At 53.4% G+C, this 22,936-nt stretch overlaps 9 protein-coding genes across 9 annotated transcripts; 8 read left to right on the top strand and 1 right to left on the bottom strand.

The window, feature by feature from the left end:
• Positions 1 to 1,506: 1,506 nt before the first annotated feature.
• On the top strand, positions 1,507 to 3,816 carry N7510_004267 (DEAD/DEAH box helicase; the record flags this gene model as incomplete). Its single annotated transcript, XM_056976193.1, has 4 exons — positions 1,507 to 2,496; positions 2,547 to 2,965; positions 3,017 to 3,132; positions 3,197 to 3,816. 4 exons carry the CDS (start codon positions 1,507 to 1,509, stop codon positions 3,814 to 3,816), a joined length of 2,145 nt encoding a protein of 714 aa, XP_056836149.1.
• Positions 3,817 to 4,120: 304 nt separating this feature from the next.
• Positions 4,121 to 6,251, top strand: N7510_004266 (mRNA decapping enhancer EDC3; the record flags this gene model as incomplete). The annotated part of the gene is made up of 3 exons (XM_056976192.1): positions 4,121 to 4,235; positions 4,290 to 5,954; positions 6,004 to 6,251. 3 exons carry the CDS (start codon positions 4,121 to 4,123, stop codon positions 6,249 to 6,251), a joined length of 2,028 nt encoding a protein of 675 aa, XP_056836148.1.
• A 740-nt stretch (positions 6,252 to 6,991) lies between these two features.
• On the top strand, positions 6,992 to 9,307 carry N7510_004265 (glycoside hydrolase family 2 protein; the record flags this gene model as incomplete). The annotated part of the gene is made up of 1 exon (XM_056976191.1): positions 6,992 to 9,307. One exon carries the CDS (start codon positions 6,992 to 6,994, stop codon positions 9,305 to 9,307), a length of 2,316 nt encoding a protein of 771 aa, XP_056836147.1.
• Positions 9,308 to 9,450: 143 nt separating this feature from the next.
• N7510_004264 (PPIL2 family peptidylprolyl isomerase) lies at positions 9,451 to 11,228 on the top strand (the record flags this gene model as incomplete). Its single annotated transcript, XM_056976190.1, has 2 exons — positions 9,451 to 10,673; positions 10,730 to 11,228. 2 exons carry the CDS (start codon positions 9,451 to 9,453, stop codon positions 11,226 to 11,228), a joined length of 1,722 nt encoding a protein of 573 aa, XP_056836146.1.
• An 836-nt stretch (positions 11,229 to 12,064) lies between these two features.
• Positions 12,065 to 13,830, top strand: ptcG (type 2C protein phosphatase PTC1; the record flags this gene model as incomplete). The annotated part of the gene is made up of 3 exons (XM_056976189.1): positions 12,065 to 13,072; positions 13,138 to 13,335; positions 13,390 to 13,830. 3 exons carry the CDS (start codon positions 12,065 to 12,067, stop codon positions 13,828 to 13,830), a joined length of 1,647 nt encoding a protein of 548 aa, XP_056836145.1.
• A 1,182-nt stretch (positions 13,831 to 15,012) lies between these two features.
• N7510_004262 (uncharacterized protein) lies at positions 15,013 to 15,583 on the top strand (the record flags this gene model as incomplete). The annotated part of the gene is made up of 2 exons (XM_056976188.1): positions 15,013 to 15,057; positions 15,113 to 15,583. The coding sequence occupies 2 exons, from the start codon at positions 15,013 to 15,015 to the stop codon at positions 15,581 to 15,583; spliced, it is 516 nt and encodes a 171-aa protein (XP_056836144.1).
• A 262-nt stretch (positions 15,584 to 15,845) lies between these two features.
• Positions 15,846 to 17,071, bottom strand: N7510_004261 (mitochondrial 54S ribosomal protein mL67; the record flags this gene model as incomplete). Its single annotated transcript, XM_056976187.1, has 2 exons — positions 15,846 to 16,682; positions 16,748 to 17,071. 2 exons carry the CDS (start codon positions 17,069 to 17,071, stop codon positions 15,846 to 15,848), a joined length of 1,161 nt encoding a protein of 386 aa, XP_056836143.1.
• Positions 17,072 to 17,342: 271 nt separating this feature from the next.
• Positions 17,343 to 19,222, top strand: N7510_004260 (putative UV radiation resistance protein (UVRAG); the record flags this gene model as incomplete). The annotated part of the gene is made up of 2 exons (XM_056976186.1): positions 17,343 to 17,402; positions 17,456 to 19,222. 2 exons carry the CDS (start codon positions 17,343 to 17,345, stop codon positions 19,220 to 19,222), a joined length of 1,827 nt encoding a protein of 608 aa, XP_056836142.1.
• A 215-nt stretch (positions 19,223 to 19,437) lies between these two features.
• On the top strand, positions 19,438 to 22,815 carry N7510_004259 (uncharacterized protein; the record flags this gene model as incomplete). The annotated part of the gene is made up of 6 exons (XM_056976185.1): positions 19,438 to 19,549; positions 19,637 to 20,480; positions 20,531 to 21,525; positions 21,584 to 21,631; positions 21,682 to 21,983; positions 22,033 to 22,815. The coding sequence occupies 6 exons, from the start codon at positions 19,438 to 19,440 to the stop codon at positions 22,813 to 22,815; spliced, it is 3,084 nt and encodes a 1,027-aa protein (XP_056836141.1).
• Positions 22,816 to 22,936: the final 121 nt, after the last annotated feature.

The raw sequence follows: 22,936 nt of genomic DNA, 5'->3' as shown, positions 1-22,936 counted from the left end.
CATGGTAGATCGATATCACGTTCCTGGATTGCCTACACAGTATCGGGCGGAGTGGGGCATTGGTAAATATCTACCGCAGTTGGCGCATCGCCTGGCGGGAATAGAGAGGCTTATCCACACCAAGCCTTGGACTAGTGTATCCTCCAAGCTAGAATAGCATCTGCTTAGTAGTATCTGGGCTTTTCCAAGAGATCGTTGAACACGTGCGGGCTCCGGCTAAGGAATCTACCGTCGGATATGATCCCGGAATGATGCCCCCTCTCCCCGGGCCTTGAGTGGACTCTCTTTCTTTTAATTGGTGAATGTAACACCTTGAAGGCATCTGCTATGAGTAATAGACATAGTGAAACACGATCAGCCTCATAATATCAGGCAGAAGTTTTCTCATATTAGGGTTCTCAAATTCGCCAAGGCCTGGACTTGAAAATGGTCTAAGCAACCCGTTGTCAGAGGCCATGGAGGGCTCTCTAGCGACTACTACCCTGGGGCCGACCTACCCGGCGCACGGCCCAAACTCGCTGCCTAAGGGGCAGGGCCAGAGATAGGTCAGCGGAGGTAGGATAGGGAGTTTGATAAGCAGGATCCCAAAAAAAATAATGTTAATATTTTGAATTGATTAATTAGACAACCAAAGCCATGTATTGAAATTTCTACCTATCAGGCCTATCAGGGCATTGCGTTCTCTTATGCCCTATCGTAGAGTGTGGACATATTAAGAAAGACAAAGTCCAAGATTGAAACTCCTAGTGGACTGCCCCAGGGAGCGAAATCTGCGACTATACATAATGTTGCGGCTCATCTTTTTCTATTCTCTATTCGGGTCGAAGGTGGAGATGTCGCTGGATGACCAGCATAGAATCCAAGTCGCCTAACAAAACAAACCTGGCAAAGAAACCACTTCGACTGACGGTGTAGTACCGCCATTATTTGCTATAGCCCATCGCAGAGCTATCCGTTCTCGTAGTGAATCAGAAGTAAAGAGAATTTCGAGGAAGCCTCGCTTGGTTCCTTCACAGTGTGGCATAAACTAAGAGTATGCTATTTCGGGCGACCACTGCGACATATATTGCAGTGACGATCCTTTAGTTATATACTTCCCCAACTCTTGACTGCCGTTCTGATTTAATTACACGCAATGATAATAACCCTGGAAATTTATTCAATGAAATAGACACCAATCTCTTCACCAATAAAAATAAAAATAGACAGTATACCCTCCAATGTTTACCAGTCCAACTCCATCTTGTCGGCCACCGTACTTATCAGTCACGTGTGATAGTCGCGTCTCTCTCCGCGCGCGTTGGCCATATCCATCTATTCCCTCTGCATCACGCCCAACTTGTTTCGCGTCTCCGTTTGTGTCCGTCCCTTTTTTTTATGCATGTTGCGCGCCCCAGATTGCGGGACATAAAACCAATTCGAATTGTCTCGAATTGCTCGAAATCCCCGTCAGGCATCTTCGTGTGTTTCACATCCCGAGGTGTCGCCCTCGCCGGGGAACCCACAATGTTTAAAAAGGCAGTGAAGGATCATCCGGGAGTGTCTTCCAAGCCTCTCCAGTCGAACTTGCTACGGGCAAACGCAGTCGTCCCTTCCAAGTCCCCAATGCAGTCGGCCGGTGTCAAGCGAAAAATCGAGATGACGATTGGCGGGGAATCCGCGCTGGGCTCTCTCCACAGCGCGGTCTATTTCGATGAAAACGACTTCGACGATGACCTCGATCTCGATGTTGATGAACCCCAGCCACTCATTACGTCAAGTGCAGTCGCATCGACCCTCTCGAAGCCGGATCCCGTCGCTTATCCCACCCTCGACGGTATATCCACGAAGGTCCCGAAGATAGAGCGCACGAAATCGACTGCCAGCGACAAGCATGCATTGGACGTTAAATATCCGGACTTGCCTTCTTCCCATGCTTCCCATGAGGGGGCTGCGCCGTCGAGTAGCATACAAATCCCGTGGTCATCCTCGCCTCCTTCTCACCTCCAGCCGCCTCCTAAACCTCGCACGCTGCCATGGCTGAAGGAAGTACAGGAAGAGCCACACCAAGCAGACTCGGGCAAAAAGATGAACTTGATGACCCCGAAACGTTCGAAGCCTACCGATTTCTGGAACAAGTCCGCGAGCGCCATCAAGGAAGAGCAAAAGGAATTGCGACGGGAGTCCAAGAAGGTCCCAAAGACCAGTGGGAAGCCCAAAGTGGAAGGCCCTTCCAAGATAGCCACTGTCTTCCTCAGCGATGAACAGCGGGCTGTTCGCGAGGCCGTTGTCGACCGTGGGAAGAGTATCTTCTTTACAGGTTCGGCAGGAACTGGAAAATCGGTCCTGATGAGAGAAATTATCCAGAAACTGCGCGTCAAGTACAAGAGAGAGCCCGATCGTGTGGCAGTGACAGCCTCAACGGGTCTTGCAGCCTGTAATATCGAGGGCGTTACCCTTCACAGCTTTGCTGGAATTGGGCTGGGCAAAGAGGCCGTACCTGAACTGGTTAAGAAGGTCATTTCACCCCCAAGGCCTGGGAGTGCACCAATACTGACTACCTACAGATTAAAAAGAACCAGAAAGCGCGGAATCGTTGGTTACGCACCAAGGTTCTGGTTATCGATGAAGTGTCCATGGTAGATGGAGATCTGTTCGATAAACTGGAAGATGTTGCCCGGCGCCTTCGAAACAACGGCCGCCCGTTTGGCGGAATTCAACTTGTCGTCACCGGTGATTTCTTTCAGTTGCCCCCCGTGCCGGATGGAAGCAACCGCGAGGCCAAGTTTGCGTTTGCCGCTGCTACGTGGAACACGTGTATCCAACACACAATTCTCCTGACCCATGTTTTCCGTCAACGAGACCCCGAATTCGCCGGGATGTTGAACGAAATGAGACTGGGCAAAATTAGTCCCCGCACAATTGAGGCGTTCAAGCAGCTTTCTCGGCCGCTCGATTTCCATGATGCGCTCGAAGCAACGGAACTGTATGTGCAAATTTTTGGAAAATGTTGTTTAGCAAAACTAAAATTCGATAGGTTCCCCACGCGTGCTGAGGTCGAGGGCGCCAATACGGCCCGAATGACAAGACTGTCCGGCGACGTGTGGAAATTTGAGGCCGTGGATTCCGGCACCATCCAAGACCAGCAATACCGTGAAAAGCTACTGTCGAATTGCATGGCCCCTAAGTCCATCGAACTAAAAAAAGGGTGCCCAAGTCATGTTGATCAAAAATATGGAGGACAATCTTGTGAACGGTTCCATTGGACGAGTGATGGGCTTCATGAACGAGGAATATTTTGACTGGCACTGCAAGAATGAAGGCAGCTTTGGGACCGAGGACGGCGATGAGAGCAATAGCGACCAAACCCGGGAAAAGTTCAAAGCCATGATGCACAAGGAAGGGGTCCGCGAATCCCGAAAATGGCCGTTGGTGTGTTTTATTCAACCCGACGGAACGGAGAGGCACCTACTCTGCCAGCCGGAAACCTGGAAGATCGAACTCCCCAACGGTGAAGTCCAGGCCCAACGCCAGCAGGTGCCGCTGATTCTGGCCTGGGCTCTGTCTATCCACAAGGCGCAGGGACAGACCCTCCAGCGAGTCAAAGTCGACCTGGGCCGCGTCTTTGAGAAAGGTCAGGCTTACGTTGCACTGAGTCGGGCCACTTCCCAGGCCGGGCTGCAAGTAACCCGATTCGAGCCGCGGAAGGTGATGGTACATCCCCGAGTGGTGGAATTCTACAATAACCTGGTGTCCATCACCGAAGTCGTCAAACCCAAGATCTCTGCTTCTCGCGATGATGCCGAGGATGAGTATAACAGTCTCGATGAGTTCTGATAAGCTGGGAACAGGCCAGCCCAGCATCCAACGGAATTAAACGACTCTTGTGTCACTCACGTATGTATGTACTATAATATCGGGCCGATTAGCGCCTATCTTATTCATGCACCCTTGTAGTTGCGGCTTATCGATAAGAGAACGGAGTCCGCACGTGAGCCTTTGGCGGAAAGCTGTCTTCCTTCCCGTGCGACTTCGTCTTGAGACACCCGGCCCTCCTTCGCTTTCCTTGCACCCACGAGATCTCTACCCGACCAGATGATTGTGTGAGCTTGACTCCTCTCCCCCAAGTTGTATACTCACCATGGCCTCCGAGTTCATTGGCTACGACGTGCTCGTGACTTTGAGGGCACCCGCGGGTGGGAAGCTGCAAGGTCAAGTCGCCAATGTGATTGGGCAGAGTTTGTTGCTGCAAAATGGTAAGACAGTCAGGTCTCAGCCTCAGACAATCCTTCTAATTGATTTCCCTGCAGTGATTCTTATGTGGAATGGCCAACGTATTCCCCAGTATTCAATTGATGCCGCCAACATCGCCGATCTCTCCCTGCAAACCACCACTTCAGCTCCCCCACAACCTCAGCATGCACCGCAAGGGACCCCAAATACGACAGCAGCAGCTCCACCACTACCACCACCCCAACATCGTCCTCAACAACAATTTGTCGACCCCGCGATTCTGAGTTTCTCTAAACCCCCTTCCCAGCCCAACCAACCGCCTGCGCACAGCCCCGTTGAAGCCGGAATCCAGCGCACTCCTGCAAATGTATCAGCTGCATTGACGGAGCCATTCAGTCACCTTGGATTGAATGCGGGGGGCAGAGCAACAGAATCATTGGAGGCGCTCCCGGCGAAAGAGCTTCAAAATACCCCGAATGCCAAACAGACACCGAGACGCAACAGGCGGGATAATGGAGAGGCTTTGAACAAACATGGGGCTGCTGCAAGCACCAATCCGAAGAGCAAAGGCTGGCGCCAAACCGCGTTCGTAGAACCCGCGGCCCCTCCCAACCAGGCCTCACCCTCGACACCCGGTGCGAAACTTCGCAGGAAGAAGAATCGTCAGCCCTATGCAGAGGATGCCAGCGGCTGGGCTACGGAGGATGCGACGGACATCCAGGAGCTGGGTGAATTTGATTTCCAAACCAACTTGTCCAAATTTGACAAGCACCGAGTCTTCGCAGAGATTCGAAATGATGATACTACGGCAGACGAGGCGCGTCTGGTCAGCTTCAACCGGAAAGCCAAGCCCGGGACTAACGGGGGAAAGAACTTGCACTGGACAGAGAACGTCCTCGACAGCCCGCAGAACAGTGAAAGCGACGACGATGTCGAGCAAATCAGCGATGCCAGACTAAGTGGCGACACCAGATCAGGACGTGAGCGGTCCCGAGCGTCTGTGCGAATTCAACCTACTCGTAAAGGCAGCGGGGTACTAGGACAGCCGTCTTTTATCCCGCCACAGATCAATACCCTTTCACGCAGCCAGACATTGAACACCTCCCGAACCACGAGCCCTCGGCCCGGCCGAGTGTCAGCCTCTCCCAAGGTTGGCCCTGGTGTCTCCGGAGCCTCTCTCCGCCTGACTACTACCAACCGCAGTTGCCCTACGGTGAGCCCGTTGCAAACACTCGAGGTCGAGCAGATTGCGGTTGCAGAATTCAGCTTGACTGAGGATCTCATCACGGAGAACGCGGGGCGAGGCATCGCAGAAGCCGCCGTTGCTCTTCTTTCCAACGATGCCGCTGCTCCGACTATGCTTATTCTCACTGGCAATCACCGTACCGGCGCACGCGCGGTCTCAGCTGCCCGCCACCTTCGAAACCGAGGCCATCGCGTCACTTTGTGCATGCTCGGTCTGGAACATGAAAACGAACTGCTGGAAAGTTGCCGTAAGCAGCTCGATATTTTCCGCAAGATTGGCGGACGGGTTTTGAAATGGGAGGAATTGTCAGGGCGCTTGTCCACCTCGGAAGTAGACCCTGATTTGGTCATCGATGCGCTGTTTGGCATGCACGTCGCTTTTGATGATTTGCGGAACGATGACCAAGCCGTAGCGTTTGAGATGATCTCGTGGATGAATCGGGATAGTGCCAATATTCTTTCTGTCGACGTTCCGTCCGGCCTGTCGGCTACTACTGGTAGGTTTTTCTTTCAGAAATGTTCTTACTTTTTGACTGACATGAACAGGCGAGGTGACCATGGTCGAAGGCAGTCCACTGTGCGTGAACGCCACGTCGGTTGTATGCTTGGGTGCGCCTAAGACGGGAATCCTCAGTGCCTCTCTCTCCGGCGAGGAACTATCTTGGAGCCTCGCCGTTGCCGACATTGGGATTCCGCAGATCGTATGGCGCAAGTACGGCACCCGGCGTCGACATGGCATTGATTTCGGGAATCGGTGGGTGGTGCCCCTGCGGTTCCAGCCCTCGGCCATCTAGACCACGGATTATTTGCTGGCGTTTTCCCCTCTGGGTTGTGCATGGAAGGTTTCTTCAGCGCGGACAAAAAAAGGTTTCGGGGCGCACATGGCAGACAGCCCATCCATATGTATCATATCCATTGTATCTTTTCGTCTCAATATCTTCCATCCTTCAACGGTGCCCTCTTGAAAGGCATACCTGATATCTCAGTATCAAGCTAAAATCAACGCGATTCACTTCCTGTAGCCATTGCCCAACTATCACAACAATTTCCTCCATTCTAGCAGTCACTACTCCCATGATTCCACCAGGATAGTGCCGGTATTCTTTCTGTCGACGTCCCGTCCGGCCTGTCGGCTACACTTGACCTTTTTCTCGCGGAGCTCGCGTATGGCGCTGGTACAAAGTTGTTACTATACCCCGCATGGACCCCAAGGAGCCAACTAGTCTCAGGGGTCTCAGGAAAGACTACGAATCGGAAATTTGCATTTATGTTTAGGTAAATCGGATGAAAGGGTCATTTCTCCGTAAAATCCCCTGGTTGGATAGTTAGTTGAAGTGGCGCCGAGAACGAAATGATTAAGATTTAGTAGTTCAATACGCAGAAACGTGCTTAATCGCGCCATTCCAAGCCTCTAGCGACATCGGTGTAGAGAGGTAACCATAAATGAGGGGGCTTGCAACATCGTGGGAGGATTTTGATCTCAATTTTTAACTGTTCAGTACAGAGCAAAAGACGTTGAAGAAAATTGGCAAACATGCTTAGGGCTTTACTGGTCCCTCTACTATTGCTGCAGGCAGTGGTTTCCGGGGCAAGTACCACTGGCCCCGAGGGGGTCACTCTGATCAATCAGAACTGGCTGTTTGGGGGAGAGTACACCGCCGGCAGCGAGGCTCCTGGATTTGACGACAGTGGCTTCCAACAGGTTACCATCCCTCACGTAGTGACGCCTCTCGGCTGGGAGCAGTGGGACAACAACACCTGGAACAAAGTCTGGATCTACCGCCGTCATTTCGACCTTCCCCGTGGTGATTCTGGTCGGACGTTCATTGATTTCGATAGTGTCCTCACCGTCACCACCGCCGTGATCAATGGCCAGACGCTGCCAACGCACGAGGGAGGCTACTTGCCCTTCAGCTATGAAATCACCGACTACGTCAAGGAGACTGGTAACATTATTGCTGTCATTGTCGACGCAAGATGGTCCTATGTAAACCCCGAAGGTTCTCCGGCTGGTCCTAAAAGTATCGACTACTTGGAGCCCGGTGGTATCAACAGGGATGTTTCTTTGCGCACAGTGCCGTCTTCCTTCATCTCTGATGTCTTTGCCAAACCTGTCGATGTCCTCAGCACCTCGCGACAGGTCGTGGTCGAAACCACCATTGACTCCGCCAAAGCTCCGGGACAAATCAAGATCAACTCACAACTTCAAGACGCGGGTCATGTGCTCTCTCAGACTACGAAGGATTGGAAGATTTCCCAGACCGGAAACTCCACGTTTACGCTCAATATCCCTGCACCGAACGTCAAGCTGTGGTCACCCAGCTCCCCAAATCTATACCAGGTGGTCACGAGCCTGACCGTCGACAGCCAAGTGGTTCATACATTTACCCGCAATATCGGTTTCCGGGAAGCCAACTTCACCACGGACGGCTTCTTCCTTAATGGCGACCGATTCCAGATTTTTGGGCTTGACCGCCACCAACTGTTCCCGTACATTGGAATGTCCGCCTCAGAACGCCTCCAGAAGCGCGATGCTGAAATTCTGAAAGAACTCAACTGCAACATGGTTCGCTGCTCCCATTACCCACAGTCTCCTCACTTCTTGGACATGTGCGATGAACTCGGGATTATGGTGTGGCAGGAAGTGCCGGGCTGGCAGTTTATTGGAAATGCTTCATGGCAGCAGCATGTCGTCTCAGATGTCCATGACATGGTCATCCGGGACCGCAGCCGTCCGTCCATTATCCTGTGGGGTGTCCAGGTCAACGAGTCTCCTCTGGAACCCGCCCTCTACACCCAGACCAAGAACGTTGCTTACGCTTTGGACGGCAGCCGACAGACGTCGGGGACTGAAACAAGTCAAAACTTGGTCAACTGGGTAGGAGACGTTTTTGCCTACGACGACTACCACAGCGAGGATGGAAACGCGATTCTGTTGCCGCCACTCACCACCGTTCCTTATCTGATCACGGAATCCGTCGGTGCACTGGATGGCCCAAAATATTTCCGATGGATTGACCAGCAGGATGTTGTGCAAGACCAGGCCAAGCTGCACGCTCAGGTACACGACATTGCGGCCAGCAATAATAGTTACAGTGGTCTTCTGGGCTGGTGCGCCATTGATTACCAGTCACTGAATGGCAACATCTATGAAAATGTCAAGTGGCCTGGAGTGATCGATACTTTCCGTGTGTACAAACCTGGCGCTTCATTTTATCTCACCCAGGGTGATCCGGCCGATGGCGCTCTGATTGAACCGGCCTTTTATTGGGATTTTGGCTCCTTCTCGCCTGTAACCACGCTGGGTGACAATGCTACTATTTGGTCGAACTGCGACACCCTGGAAGCGTATATCAACGGAGAGCATTATGCGACGCTCAGTCCCGACACTGCCAACTTCTCTCACACAGCTCATCCCCCATTCTACCTGGACACGACCAAACTCAATACCAGTGCTGCTTTGCCGGAACTTCTTCTCGAGGGATACGTGTCCGGGAAGAAAGTCACCTCGCGTACTTTATCCGGAAGCACTGAGGGGGATCATATCCGGATAACTCTGAATGACCCGACATTGGAGGCTGATGGCATCGACAGTACACTCATATCCTTCCGTGCTGTGGACAAGTACGGGAACCCGCGTCCCTACGCCAGCGGCAATGCGACCATCTCCATTCGGGGCCCAGGCGAGTGGGTCGGTAGTAAATTCGCCAATGATGTCTTTCCTTTGAGTGACAATGGAGGGGTTGGGGGAGCGGTGATTCGCACCATTGCTGGCCAGACTGGAACTATTGTGGTTGAAGTTTCTCATGCAACGCTGGGTAGTGACACTGTTCGGATCCGAGCTGTTTAATGCGTTCGACGTGGAGTAGAATACATACCAAGTTCAGCACTCCAACTTTTGTAGGATATAGTTAACGCGCTAGTCCCAAATAGGCTAGCGCACCGTCATACAATCCGCCGCGCAGAAAAGTGAGCAATCCTGAGCTTCACAACATGGGCAAAGGAACGGACAAGCTCTACATTACACACTCCGAGTGGGCCTCCGAGGATGCTTTCTCCGCCAGCGCAGGCGCCGGTGTTGGGAAGGCCAAAAAGGGTGGTGCCCCCGGCGCATTCAAGCGCCTGCCCTTCAACTTCTGTTCGCTCTCCCTCCAGCCCTTTTCGCACCCGGTCTGCACACCCACCGGCATCATCTTCGACCTGACCAACATCCTGCCCTGGATCAAGAAACATGGCACCAATCCCGTCGATGGCGCGCCGCTGAAGAGCTCCGATCTGATCAAGTTGACGATCGCGAAGAATGAGGAGGGCGACTACGTCGACCCGGTCACGTTCAAGGTCCTCACGGATAACACGCATATCGTCGCACTGCGCAACACGGGTAATGTCTTTGCTTGGGATACGGTGGAGAGACTGAATATTAAGGGGAAACTGTGGCGCGACCTGGTTACTGATGAGGAGTTTACTCGGAAGGATATCATCACCCTGCAAGATCCGCAGAATATCGAATCACGCAACCTCAGCTCGTTCAATTACTTGAAGGAGGGCGATACGGAGATTTTGGAGGGACAACGGGCGTCGGGGAGCGTGAACAGCAATGCGCTCGGTAGCTCAGCGAAGATTCTGAAAGCGAAGGAGGCGGTGGCTAAGGCTCGAGCGGAACGAGCGCAACAGACCGGCTCTGCGACAGCAGGTTCCAAAGCAGTCTCCAAAACCGGAAGCCCCGCCACTGCACCGTCCAAGACAGGGACAATCCAACAAGGGAAGCCGACGCCCTACAACGCCGCACGATTCACGACCGGCAAAGCTGCCGCTTCTTTCACCAGCACGGGACTTACCCCCCACACATCGGGCGAGCTGGCACTGCTATCGGAAGAAGAGTACATGTTGAAACGGGGTCGGGTCAAGGGTAAAGGGTATGCGCGAATCGTGACCACGTCCGGCCACTTGAACCTGGAGCTGTACGCCGAATACGCGCCCAAGGCCGTGTGGAACTTCCTCCAGCTCGCCAAAAAGGGCTACTACAAGGATGTCGCTTTTCACCGCAACATCAAGGGGTTTATGATCCAGGGCGGTGACCCGACTGGTAGCGGACGCGGTGGAGAGAGCATTTGGGGCAAGTACTTCTCCGATGAGTTCGAGGGCCCGTTGAAGCACGACTCCCGGGGTACGCTCAGCATGGCGAACAAGGGCAAAAACACGAATAGCAGCCAATTGTGAGTTGTGTCCTACTTTCCTCGATATACCCATCCCCGCTAACCTGCGCCACCAGCTTCATTGCTTATCGAGCCTTGCCGCATCTCGATCGCAAGCATACCATATTCGGTCGTATCATTGACGATCCAACCCCGTCGTCCACCACCCTGAACAAGCTCGAAACGCAGCCCGTAGACTCGTCCACGAATCGGCCCACGCCGGATATCTTTATTAAGGACGTCACTGTCTTCGTGGATCCATTCGAAGATTTCCTGCAGCAGAAGCGTGCCGAAGAGGCCCAGGGGGCTGCCGGCAAGCCGGAAGAAGAGGACGAGGCTACGCGTCGTGTGGACGATGACCGTGTCACTTGGACCGGCAAGCGAGTTCGCGGTGCCGGCGCGGCGTCGGATGACAGCTCTGCAGGTGTGGGCAAGTACTTGAAAGCCGCGCTGGCGGACCGGGCCGGGCAAGAAGAAGACGAGATCGTGGAGTTCGTGGATGATGAGCCCGAGCCCGAGCCCGTGCGCAAAAAGATGAAAGGCACGGGGGGATTTGGGAATTTTAGTTCATGGTAATAGTTAGCTGTCTTGGGGATTTTGTATATTAATGCTAGTTCATGGACAACAGGACGCGGGGGTGTTCTTCTGTGAATTCGGGTTGGAAGTTCGCCATTAGTATGGGTTATATCAGATGCAGTAGTCATCATCATCATCGTCAGTCACGCTTCCACATCCGGATCGCATCACCGTCGACCGGGGCCACCTTCAACTTTCTCTCTCTTCCTCCTGCTCTTTTCTCAACCTCCCTCCCCTCAGCGCTCCTTCATCACCCCCGCTACTCTCACATTCATTGTAAGTACTAGAGCTGTTGAACCCTCGCTCTCCCTCTCTGCTTAGCAGTGGGGCGCTCGCGCCCAGACTGGCTATGCCACGGGGGCCCCGATGGTTGGGCACTGCGTGTTGCGACTTCAATTTCCATCTGCATTCTCCATCGTCCGTGGCTGGTTGATCGAAAAGCTATACTGTCCCTGACAGCTGGAGCGCCTGCGGCCCTGCTTGCCTCTGCATTGTTCCACCCCCCCCCACGTTTGTTCCGCTCGATTACCAGCTGCTTTGTATTCCTTCTCTCGCCTGCCCCAACGGCTCCGAATCAGCCCTGATTGACAATTTGCCCCCTGCTAACACTTCTCGCACGCCCGCAGCTGAATCCCTGAGCTTCCGCGACCCTCCATCCATCGGATTTACGTCAATCGCCGTCTCACCTCACTTCCACCATCCCCGACCCTCCACCCCTCCCTCTATCCCCCACCGCCGCCTTCCGGCTTGACATTCTCGTCCAGGGAGGCCCGACAGTCAATCTGGCAGGAAACAAGCGCCGTAGCTTCTCTTCGCAGGGTGGGTTGCTGAACAGGATGTTCAGTGGCTCCTCGAGCCCACCCAAAGACAAGCTTGAGACGCTCCCGGATACCAGCATTGGAACTGGCTCCCCGGTCCTCGAAAAAGACGAGGCCAACGCAATTCGCGAAAAGAGGTTTTCTCCCCCGGGTTCCGGCTTCTTCAATCGCCGAGCCAGTGAAGACCAGGGTCCGGCCGGTGAGAAGAAGCGCCGGAGTAGTACCGTCACCAAAGCGGCCAGCTTCTTCAGTAGTGCCAAAAACTCCCTGAATCTGAACGGTACGCGCGACTCCCAAGCCCCGGTCCAACAGGTCACGCAGAGCCCGCTGCACAGGCTGGGGAAGATGGACCCGGCCCTGAGTGTCCCTCAAGGGTCGTTCAATAACTCGGCCGGAGAATCAGTGCCCACCCCCAGATCATCGTTCCGCGTCGGTGTCACGGAAGACAAAAACCGAAAATGTCGTCGGACAATGGAAGATACGCATGCCTACCTTTACAATTTTCTCGGGACTCCGTCCCCGACCGCACCGCCCGACATAAATGGCACCGAGCCGCCCGGGGCTGAGGAGGGGTCGCAGGCGTCGGATGAATCATCCAACGTCGTCGAGACGGACAACGGTTACTTTGCTATATTTGACGGGCATGCCGGTACCTTTGCCGCTGAGTGGTGTGGCAAGAAACTACATTTGATTCTGGAGGAGATCATGCGGAAGAGTCCCAACACGCCCGTGCCGGAACTGCTCGATCAGACTTTCACCAGTGTGGACCAGCAGTTGGAAAAGCTGCCGGTGAAGAACAGTGGATGTACTGCGGTCATTGCACTGCTTCGCTGGGAGGACCGGGTGCCCAGCTCACAGTCGGCCACCGGATCCTCCGCTCTCGCCCCAGCGACTGCCGCAGCTACAAAAGGGGATAACAACTTGGACACTCAGACTCCGACCCAAGAAGCACAATCTGGTGTCTCGACTGTAATACCGAAACTCCAGGAGAAGGCTGTCCGGCAGCGCGTCCTGTATACGGCAAACGTGGGCGATGCTCGCATCATCTTGTGTCGCAATGGAAAGCGCTTCGCTTGTCTTATGACCACAAGGGTAGCGATGAGAACGAAGGGAAAAGGATCGCCAACGCTGGCGGGCTGATCCTCAACAACCGCGTCAACGGGGTGCTAGCAGTCACTCGCGCCCTGGGCGATGCGTATCTCAAGGAGCTTGTCACCGGTCACCCTTACACTACGGAGACTGTGATCCAACCCGAAGCTGATGAGTTTATAATTTTGGCTTGCGATGGAGTAAGTGATTTCCAGTACGGACAATCTAACACGGACTAATTTCTGGACAAACAGCTATGGGACGTCTGCAGTGACCAAGAAGCCGTCGATTTAGTTCGAAACATTCCCGATGCTCAACATGCCTCCAGGGTTCTTGTCGAACACGCACTCGCACGGTTTAGTACCGACAATCTGTCTTGCATGGTTATTCGCCTCGACACCAACCGCGTGAAGGATGTTGTCAATAACACCGCCGAACCCATCGGAGTGGATGGGGATCCATCAACGAATGTCCCCCGCGGTGTGAGCGAGGCCGACAAGATCTTGGAGGGTGCTCGGAAGAGCATGGAACGCGCGGGGCTCGACGACCCAGACTGGGCAGAGAAGACCAGCGAGGATATTCTGCAGCGCATGGCCAAAGCCAACGCCAACGAAGAACCCGGGCCTGAAATGACCACAGATCCACCTTCTGTGGATATCCTGAGCCCTAACAGTGCACCTGAAGAGACACATTGAACGAATGTACGATGAGCCATGCTGTGCCCGACTAGCCTCCATTTTTCTTCCATCGCAAGAAGCAGCCGGGCAGACTGATAAAACACATTGCCCGCCCATTGTTCTTTGATTAGTTTCCCTATCATCCGATGCTTCCAAGAGGAAAGAAAAGTCCAGCCTAGTCCAGCCCATCCGGTACTGAATTATCTGTTGTCATGCTACTATTGCCCGCCCTCAAGATTTCCATCGCATGTCGGCGCCGTTTTATTTGTTTGTCAACTGGCATCATTCTCAAGTCGGCTTTTGGACTTTTGTCTCACCAATGCCCCTGCCCCTTTTTATTTCTTGTTACCAACCATATCACTATCTTTTCTCTAGTCTGTCTCATCCGGACTATCTTATGAATCCCAGATGCCTTTTCCCTCCCCCATTTCCGCCCCCCTGATTTCTTTGCTTTTGGTTTTTTTCTTCGCGGCCTATTGTGTATGTAAGGCTATCTGTACTGAATTTTTCCACTGCGATAGGCTTTTTTTCCTTCCTATATACACTTCCGACGACGATGCAGTACCTAACATATAATTCCCTCCTGTAGATTGTAGAATATGACAAAACAAACGCTAACAAAAGCACACAACACATTGAACAAACCACCATGAAGTATTGCTTCTTGTATAATGATGAATATTATTTCTACTTAGAGAAGATTGCTAATGAATGGGGGAATTGTTTCGGGGTATGCGTGGGGATACTAAGCGCCGTTCCCGATTTAGATCAACCAACCTCACTCTAAGCGCCTGATAACAGACGATTCCCCGTCGAAGCGCTGCCCTTGTTACAGATAGCTCGTATGAAACACCCGATCCTCTATATAAAAAGAAAAAATTGCAAACACTGCAGCAGAGACAGAACTAAAACCGCCTGCGTCTAACTTAGCCGCCTCCGTCCTCGGAAGGGTTTGAGGATCAGACAATAATAGCTAATTTAGATCCGTTTTTAATCTGAATTCTGGGACCTTATTGGGTGGTAAATGAATAGATAGTTTGATTAAAGCGCTTACAGTACGTATAATTGTCCGGTGATAGAGTACGAAAAGAGAGAGATATACAGCACAATTGCATACTTCAGACATCCCTTTAGTTTTATGAGATCTCGACAGAAGTTTTTAATTAAGCTTTAGTATTTATCTCCTCAAACGCAGTTACAATGGGCTGCGGGTTCAGCAAACAAGTGGAAAATGTGCCACGACACGTTAGTACAGTTCTGATTTGTGGGGGAAAAACCAAGCTGATGAACTCCATTCTAGGTATTTTCATTCCCTCGAAAGACTTACATCAAGCTCAAAGACACCACCTCGCCTGATTACAGCGCAGGAGACTATACCCCGGACCCACGACCATTCCCCTATTTCGACCGCGAAGTCATCTTCAAAGAAGAAACAACCGCCCTGAAATCGCTGCAGGGATTCGAAGCCAGCCCTGGCCAGGAAGCACCAATGCTATGGGCCTATCCTGAAATGTACTTCGGCTTTGACTACAGCGCACAGAATGGGGTTGGGGGTGTTTCTGAACAGGATACGGGCCCGCATCTGATCATCACGGATCGAGATAAGAATATCGTGGGCGTGGTTACGTATTCTCTAGACGAAAGGGGGAACTTGGTCAGGGCTGCGAAGCGGGTGGTTCTCGTTGAAGTGCCGAGTAGGAGGAGGATGTCTTGTTGGGCGTGGCGCCGGGGCCTTCAGCGGCAATTAACGGATATTAAGGAGGAAGATTGATATCATGGGTATATGGGATAAGGCAGGATCCTTGTTACCTTATTTTTCTTCTTGGTTCAAGGGTTGATTTCTGGATTGGCTTTGAGGGAGTATGTCTAAAAATACAATTTATGCAGCTAACAGCTCCTAATACACAAGAAGAAATGGTAGGAAAGGACAGGGTGATCAGGAACATCGGCCAAGACAAAGTGGAAATATCACAACAGGCGGATCTTTCGTCTGGTGCCGAATGAATCCCTACCAAAGGAGGACAACGAATCTCCTAGTGCGCCTCCGCTCCCGCCTTCAGGGCTTTTTTCGCCCCCTTCAGCTCGGGGTGGATAATCTGCCTCTCCACGGGAATAGTAGACCTCGCAAACCACCAGCCTGACTGTAGTTCACCATGGTCGACGCTATTTGGCCAGGAAGCGGCGTGGTTCGCATCGTAGACATCGCGCCAGAGAATCTTGAACTCCCCAGGTCGCTGCGGGTAGTTGCCATCCTCATCGCTGATCCGAATGGTCTTGCCAGTCTGGGCACTGAGCCAGGTTTCAAATCTCGTGATCCTGGCAGCTCGCTTCGCGGCGACCCTCTTCTCAGCCTCGTGGACTTGCAGAATGTCCCGAACCCAAGCCTTCTTCGTAAATTTCCAGTTCCATATGGAAAAAGGCATCTGCTTCATGGTCTCCATGAGCTTGTCGTATTTAGTGTTTTTGCCAATCCGGTCCAGCAATCCGTTCTTGATTTCCTCTTCCTGGATGGCCAGCACGGCAGAGACATCGGCGATGGAGGTAGCCTTCTGATCCATCAAGACCCGAGCGCGCTCCTTCTTCGACATGAAGTGGCCTAGTCGGTGCTTATTGATCCTATCGAACTGCTTTGCGAGATTGGGGTCCCTTGGTCGGATCTTCGCCAGGAATTCTGAGGTGACGGTGATCATCTCCGCGGGCGGCTTGAGTTGGCGCTGCTTTGAAAACTCGCGGAGCATCTTGAACGCGCGCAGTCCGAGTCTTGGGTCGGCAAAGTGCACAGAGTAATAAGGCACCCACATGTCGGTGCGCAGCTCGGCGGGGACAGTCTGCTTGCCATGGTAGATCATCTGGCGGAGGACGTTGTTTTCCTAGACATCGGGGACAGGGTTACAAAGTGTGGTAGGGATTGATCAAACAATCATTCATCACTCACCTCCAGCTCTCGGGTCAGCGAGTACACCACTTGCTTGGTCCTCACATGGTGGTAGACAAAAATGTGTTTCCCATGCGACATGGCATGCAGGGCCTTCCGTAGCCTCGCTGCTTCACGGGACTGGAACTCCTTGGTCGCATTGGACCGTGGATGCCGCACTCGGCCTTGAATCGGTGTCTGTGAATCAATTGGCGGGTTCCGCACGAAGCCAATGGCGGTCAACTTCGATGGGTGTATGAAGGTAACATTGTCGCGGGTGGTGACCTCCTGGAGGATTGTTTGGAGGGACTTCCAATAGGATTTGCGCATAGACACGGAGGCCATTGCGGCCGAGGTGCAAAGTCCACGGACAGACCTGGGAGGGAGTAGAAAGGAAGTCTTCGTGGTGTGGACGGGATGGTGGTTGAGGTGAGGTGAGTGTCTTGAAAGGAGGAAGAAAAAGGACCTCGCCCAGTCGAGGATTTTTTGGGGTCTTGGCGCCCCATCTGACTCTCCGCAGTCACAACACAACTACAACTTACTACCCTAGAGCTCCGTGTCCATCCATCCATTATGCCCGACTGCACATAATTGTCTGTCTATCCCGGCCTCCATCATGGCCTCGGAGCAGGAACCCCCTAGCTCACGCAGAGACCGGCCATGGCTGTATGCCTCGGTATCGTCGATGCCTACCTCCGCATCCACTAGCAGACTGACAGACATCTCCAGAACCGCAAGCTGCGACATCTACATGGCATCTCCATTCGCAACCTGATCGTCACACCCGCAAGTCGAACTCGTGGCAAGACCATAGACGACGATGATATCCCCAACACCCTGACGACCCCTTCCAAGATCCTCGCCCAGAACGGTGCCCGTACCCTACATTCGTCCCGATCCTTCACCGATCTCAAGTCGCGCACCGGCTCAGAAAGCCATGTCGACCGAAAGGATAGTAAGCCTGAAATGCGCCCGTCGCGTCGGAGAAGCACCCTGCCCTGGCACGATCCCAATCCTCGGACACGCCAGGTCAGACTGGAGGACATCACCAACAGTCGCATGGCGGATACTTGGTTTTCAATCCATTGCGAGAGCCCAGAAGCCCCAATCTATGTCAGCGAGGTGGTCAACAATGCAACCAATCCCAGCTTTCAGGCTTTGGACTTGAATATGTGTGGCCCGCGGGTCTCCCGACTTAACTCCTTGACACTGAAGCTATGGGCGAAGACGGCAACGATGCCAGACTACATGCTGTTGGTGGAACTACAGCTCAATCTACGCTCCTTGCAATTCTTGGGGAAAAGCCTCGAACACTTCCACCAGCCGCTTCCTGCCAATTCCATTCTGTTTCATTTCCCCGACGGCGTGTACACCAATCTCACCGATCTCCCACCAGTGGAGACCTCTCTCTACGGAATGGGTCAGCGAGCTACTGGTGATGGAACAGTGCTACCCACTTCATCTTACGACGCATTGATGAAACTAGCAAATATGGACGAATGTATACAAGACGCGCTAGCAACGCGCGAGAAACTGGAGACACAGATCACCGCTATTTTGGAGAAGAACCAGCACGCGCTAATGAGTGTGAGCGACGCGGCGCAGGCGCAAGACCGGCTGTCCCTTACCAGACAAGCTATTGCGGCCGAACGGCGACGGCTGCGAACGGCGAACAAGCGCAAAGACGAGTTGATTGCCAGCCTTAAAACTCGGAAGGAGGCAATGGAGCAGGGGCGTCAAGCCCAAGAAAGGGCTCGAAGCCACCTTCCCGACGCCCAGGAGAAACTGGTTTCCAGTGAACAAGTGCTCAACCACAGCGCAGACGAAGCCAAGGGCCAGATTCGGCGAATTTCTGAAGACCTACTGACCATCTACCCGATCGAGCCGATCGCCGACAAACCACTGGCCTTTACCATTGCCGGGTTAGCGTTGCCAAACTCTTCCTTTGATGACATTGACCGCGAGGCCGTTGCAGCGGCCCTGGGGTACACTGCCCACCTCGTGTACCTGCTCTCCTTCTATCTCTCAATGACCGTCCCTTACCCAGTCAGCTCGCACTTGTCGACCTCGATGATCCAGGACCCGGTGTCCGTGTCGCTCCCCACACGCACCTACCCCCTGTACCCGGTCAATGTCCACTACCGATTCGAGTACGGCGTGTTTCTGTTGAACAAGAACATTGAGTTTCTGCTCAGCAAATTGGGACTGCGTGTGTTGGACATCCGGCACACCTTGCCCAATCTGAAGTATCTTCTCTACGTGCTCACGGCGGGCACGACGGAGATTCCTTCCCGCAAAGCTGGAGGCATCCGAGGCCTTCTGACGGGCCGATGGACCCCGAGTCTCTCACGGCGAGGCAGTGTAGACAGCACTGCGTCGGGCGAACTGGTGCAACCACGCAAGGCCTGGGAAGCGGTCTCGCGGATGAACGGCAGCCTAGACAAGGGGAAGCGGTTGGCCGTCACTAGTGGTTCTACGTCATATCGAGTGACCTGAAACAAGATTGAGACATGTAAAGTTGTAAATAATAATAGAAGGGCTGGTCCGACATCATTATTATAGTGTTTGTTTTTAGTACTAGGGTTAACTAACTTTTTTGCCCGTCTTTGTCTCCTTAGTCATCACCCCACCGCTCTCTCTTATCTTCGCTTTGCGTCGGCTTCCCCAGCATCCCGCCCAATCCACCTCACCAAGTACAGACGATCCACAACATGGCTGGCCAAGATGCCTTTGCGAAGTCGCCTTCGCCACAATCTCAACACCGTCGCGGTTATCAGGCCTGCGATCCATGTCGCAAACGGAAGGTCAAGTGTGATTTGGGCAGTATGTTCATTCCCCCCCCCTCTCAGCATTGTTCTGCTGTGTCTCTTTTTTGTGTACTTTTGCCTGATGATCTCCAAATAAAAAAAGGTGTCGATAATCCTCGCCCCCCACCATGCGTTCGATGTCGTCGCGAAAGCAAGCGATGCGAGTTCTCGGCCACTCGACGCAAGCGCAAGCTCTCCGACGCAGCAGAGGAGGAGCCTGTCGAGCCAGCCGTTCTGCGTCGCGACAAGCGCATGATGATTGGCGAGGTCGCACAGAAGGAGAATTTGGGTGATGACTCGCCCTTCCCCCCATCCGAGCAGCCTTCTTTCGATGCCGATGGCATTCCCGCTCATCAGAAATGGTCCGAGGCGTCTCCCGCAGCGGCGACAAGCCAGCGGTACACACCCAATGCGCCGGCTGCGCCAGCACCATCTTTCTCGGACTCGAGAAATCTCCGGATGTCCATGTACCCACTCGGCGACCGACATGCACCCTCTAGCTATGGCCTTGAGGGCGGGCCCATGATGAACCGGACTGCCGTGGAATTGCTGTCGCCTGCTATTAGCAATACCCATGATGCTCTCCATTTGCTCTCAGAAGCAGCGGGCAGGACAGAGGACCTCAACCGTCAGAGATTGGAGAATCGATATGCTGCGCGGCAGTCGGTTTCTTCATTTAACTCTGGACCCTCGCCTCTGGCACAAGGAAGCTCGCCGCGGAGTTTGGGCGGATCATTTGCAAGGACACCACGCCAGGGAGGGGCCAGCTATTATCAAGGTACCTCGGGTCCCGTGGATCCTCAGATCTCGGAAGGGGGTGGTCATCGAGAAAGCCCGACGAACACCCAAGATCCAGGATATGTGGATGCCGTTCGTGCGTGGTCTCGGCTGCGCTTCGTTCGTGCCGGGTGGCTTACGGTTGAAGAGGGCATGGATTATGTGGCATAGTAAGACTTCCCCCTTCATATAAACTGCGCGTTGGCTAACTATGGCCCAGTTACTATGAAAATCTTGCACCGATGAGCCCCGTCGTGATTCCAGATTTCTCCAACCCTTCGACCCATCGCACATTGCTTACGGATGAGCCAGTGCTGGCAGTGACCGTCCTCACGATTGCTTCTCGACATCTGAAGCCCAAGGGTGATGGAGCCGCCACACGAGCATTTTACATCCACGATCGCCTCTGGTCGTATCTGCGTGGCATGATTGAACGCCTTTTCTGGGGCCAAGAAAAATTTGATGCTGGTGGAGGCATCAGTCGGCCCCGATCTCTGGACCTGGCTCCGACTTCCGGCAAGGTGAACGTGAAAGGAAATCTGAGAGCATTGGGGACGGTCGAAGCCATGTTGCTTCTAACCGACTGGCATCCTCGGAACCTTCATTTCCCTCCGGGTGATGATGAAAATACGTTGTTGGATATGGATGGCCAGACGCAAAATCGTTCCGACAGGGATATAGACACCGAAAGCGATCCGTCGAATAATCGCGGTTCCTCCAGCGCTGCCGAAGGCAGGCTTGCTTTTCAGAAATGGCTGGAGCCAGCCTGGCGATCCGACCGGATGTCATGGATGCTGTTGAGCACGGCGCAAGCCCTGGCTTTTGAACTGGGCGTTTTTGATCACAAGAGCGAGTCCAAAGCAGCCAACGAGTCTCCCGCTGAGCAGACACGGAAACGCCGACTGCGTCGTCTTATCCTAGTCTTCATTACACAGAACAGTGGACGTCTAGGAATTCCCTCCATGCTTCCCTTGCCACAGTGGGGTCAAGACATCCAGCCGACTGCCCCTGATGCCAAAGACAGCGACATCAAAATCGACCGGATGCAGAATTGTTGGATTGACATCTCGAAGATCATGTATCAGAGCAACCAGCTGCTCTTTGCTTCCAATGAACAGACCTCGGAGCTGATCCGAAGTGGGAGATACCGTGATCAAATTGACCGCTTTCAGCCTTTCCTACGTGATTTCAAGCAAAATATCGACAACATATCCCGTGAGTTCATTTCACCTCCAAACTTCAGCGTGCAGAACGCTAATCATTTATTCTACAGTGGCTCCGTCTATGCGAAGCATTTTAATGATTGAATACGAATATACACGTGGGTTCCTTTCTCGGAGAGTTTGGAAGGCTGTGCGCTGATTTTGATAGGCCTATACGTCAACTCCCTGGCTCTGCAGGCCGTGGTAGATCGATGGACCACCATGTCCAATGAGTCAGCTCAGACCCAACCCGGACGGCCAGGCTCGGGTCCGTCGTCGGGTAGCAGTGGGTGGTTCGGGACGTTGATGGACATCTATCGCGTCAATGAGCAATATATCCAAGAAGTTGTGGATGCTTCGCGGAAGATTCTACAACTTGTTCTAGACGGTCTTGTCCCCGGAGACCGTCTGAAGCATGCACCGATTCGGACATTCTTCCGAATCTTGTCGGGCATGATCTTCATTCTAAAGGTAACATCCTTGTCTCATGTCTCAGATACAAAGACTAAATTGTGCATAGACTTTCACGCTAGGTGCTCGAGAAGACGATGTGCGTGTTTCTCTCGACCTGCAGGACCGGACGGTCGAGGCGCTCCGTACATGCGTCGTCGATGACGTTCATCTTAGCAATACCGTTGCGCGATTGCTAGAGCTTCTCACGAGCAGCATTCGCACCCGATTCCTGCGCTTCGCACCTCATGACCGCGGTGCAGATGGAGACGGCCAAGACCGCACATCAGCTCCTGTCTCGCGGGCGCAGTCGCCTCCGCGTGAGAGCTCCACTCATCGTCGTGATGGCCCACACACACCTTGGGCATCTGCCCAGGATGCGACCCCCAGTGGGAGTGGCCTGGGATACATGGATAGCAACGGCGCGGGCAGTACTCCCATGGGAACCAGTCACGACCCGCTGGCCAACATCCCCGCGCAGCCGATCAACTCATCCAGTCTCAACGTCTCGTTCATGCCTCCTCCGCCATCCGTGTACTACAACTACTACGACCCGAACTCGAATCAACCCTCGGGAGATATCGACCGGCCATCGCCAAATCATGTTGCCTCATCTCAGTCGATGGACGGGACCAACACATCCGGCGGGCTTCCGGACTGGTTCGCCCTACCGCTGGACCAATTCTTTAACAGCTCGACCGCGGTGGTCGATCAGGGTCTTGGCGGAACCGGTCCGATGCTGGGAGAATTTGATATGCTAGAAGTGCTTCTCAACGAGGGGTATGACGGCAATGCGAACGGGGAGGACTCGACGGGAAGCGGCACGCTCCCGTCCCAGTTCCTGCAATCGTGATCCTCCCCACGATGCGTTGTTAGTGGATGTCTGCCTTGAGCCAAGCAGAGAACAGCAAGGACTTGTGATGTGTATTTTATTGATTTTCGATTTTAAACTATTATACCCCGGCCGGGATCGT

This window comes from Penicillium lagena (assembly GCF_028827675.1).
Source record: "Penicillium lagena strain IBT 129212 chromosome Unknown utg000002l_segment0_segment0, whole genome shotgun sequence".
NCBI classification, from domain to species: Eukaryota; Fungi; Ascomycota; class Eurotiomycetes; order Eurotiales; family Aspergillaceae; genus Penicillium; species Penicillium lagena.
The sequence above is the reverse complement of the archived record's forward strand: the minus strand, read 5'-3'. Positions and strand labels throughout refer to the sequence as shown.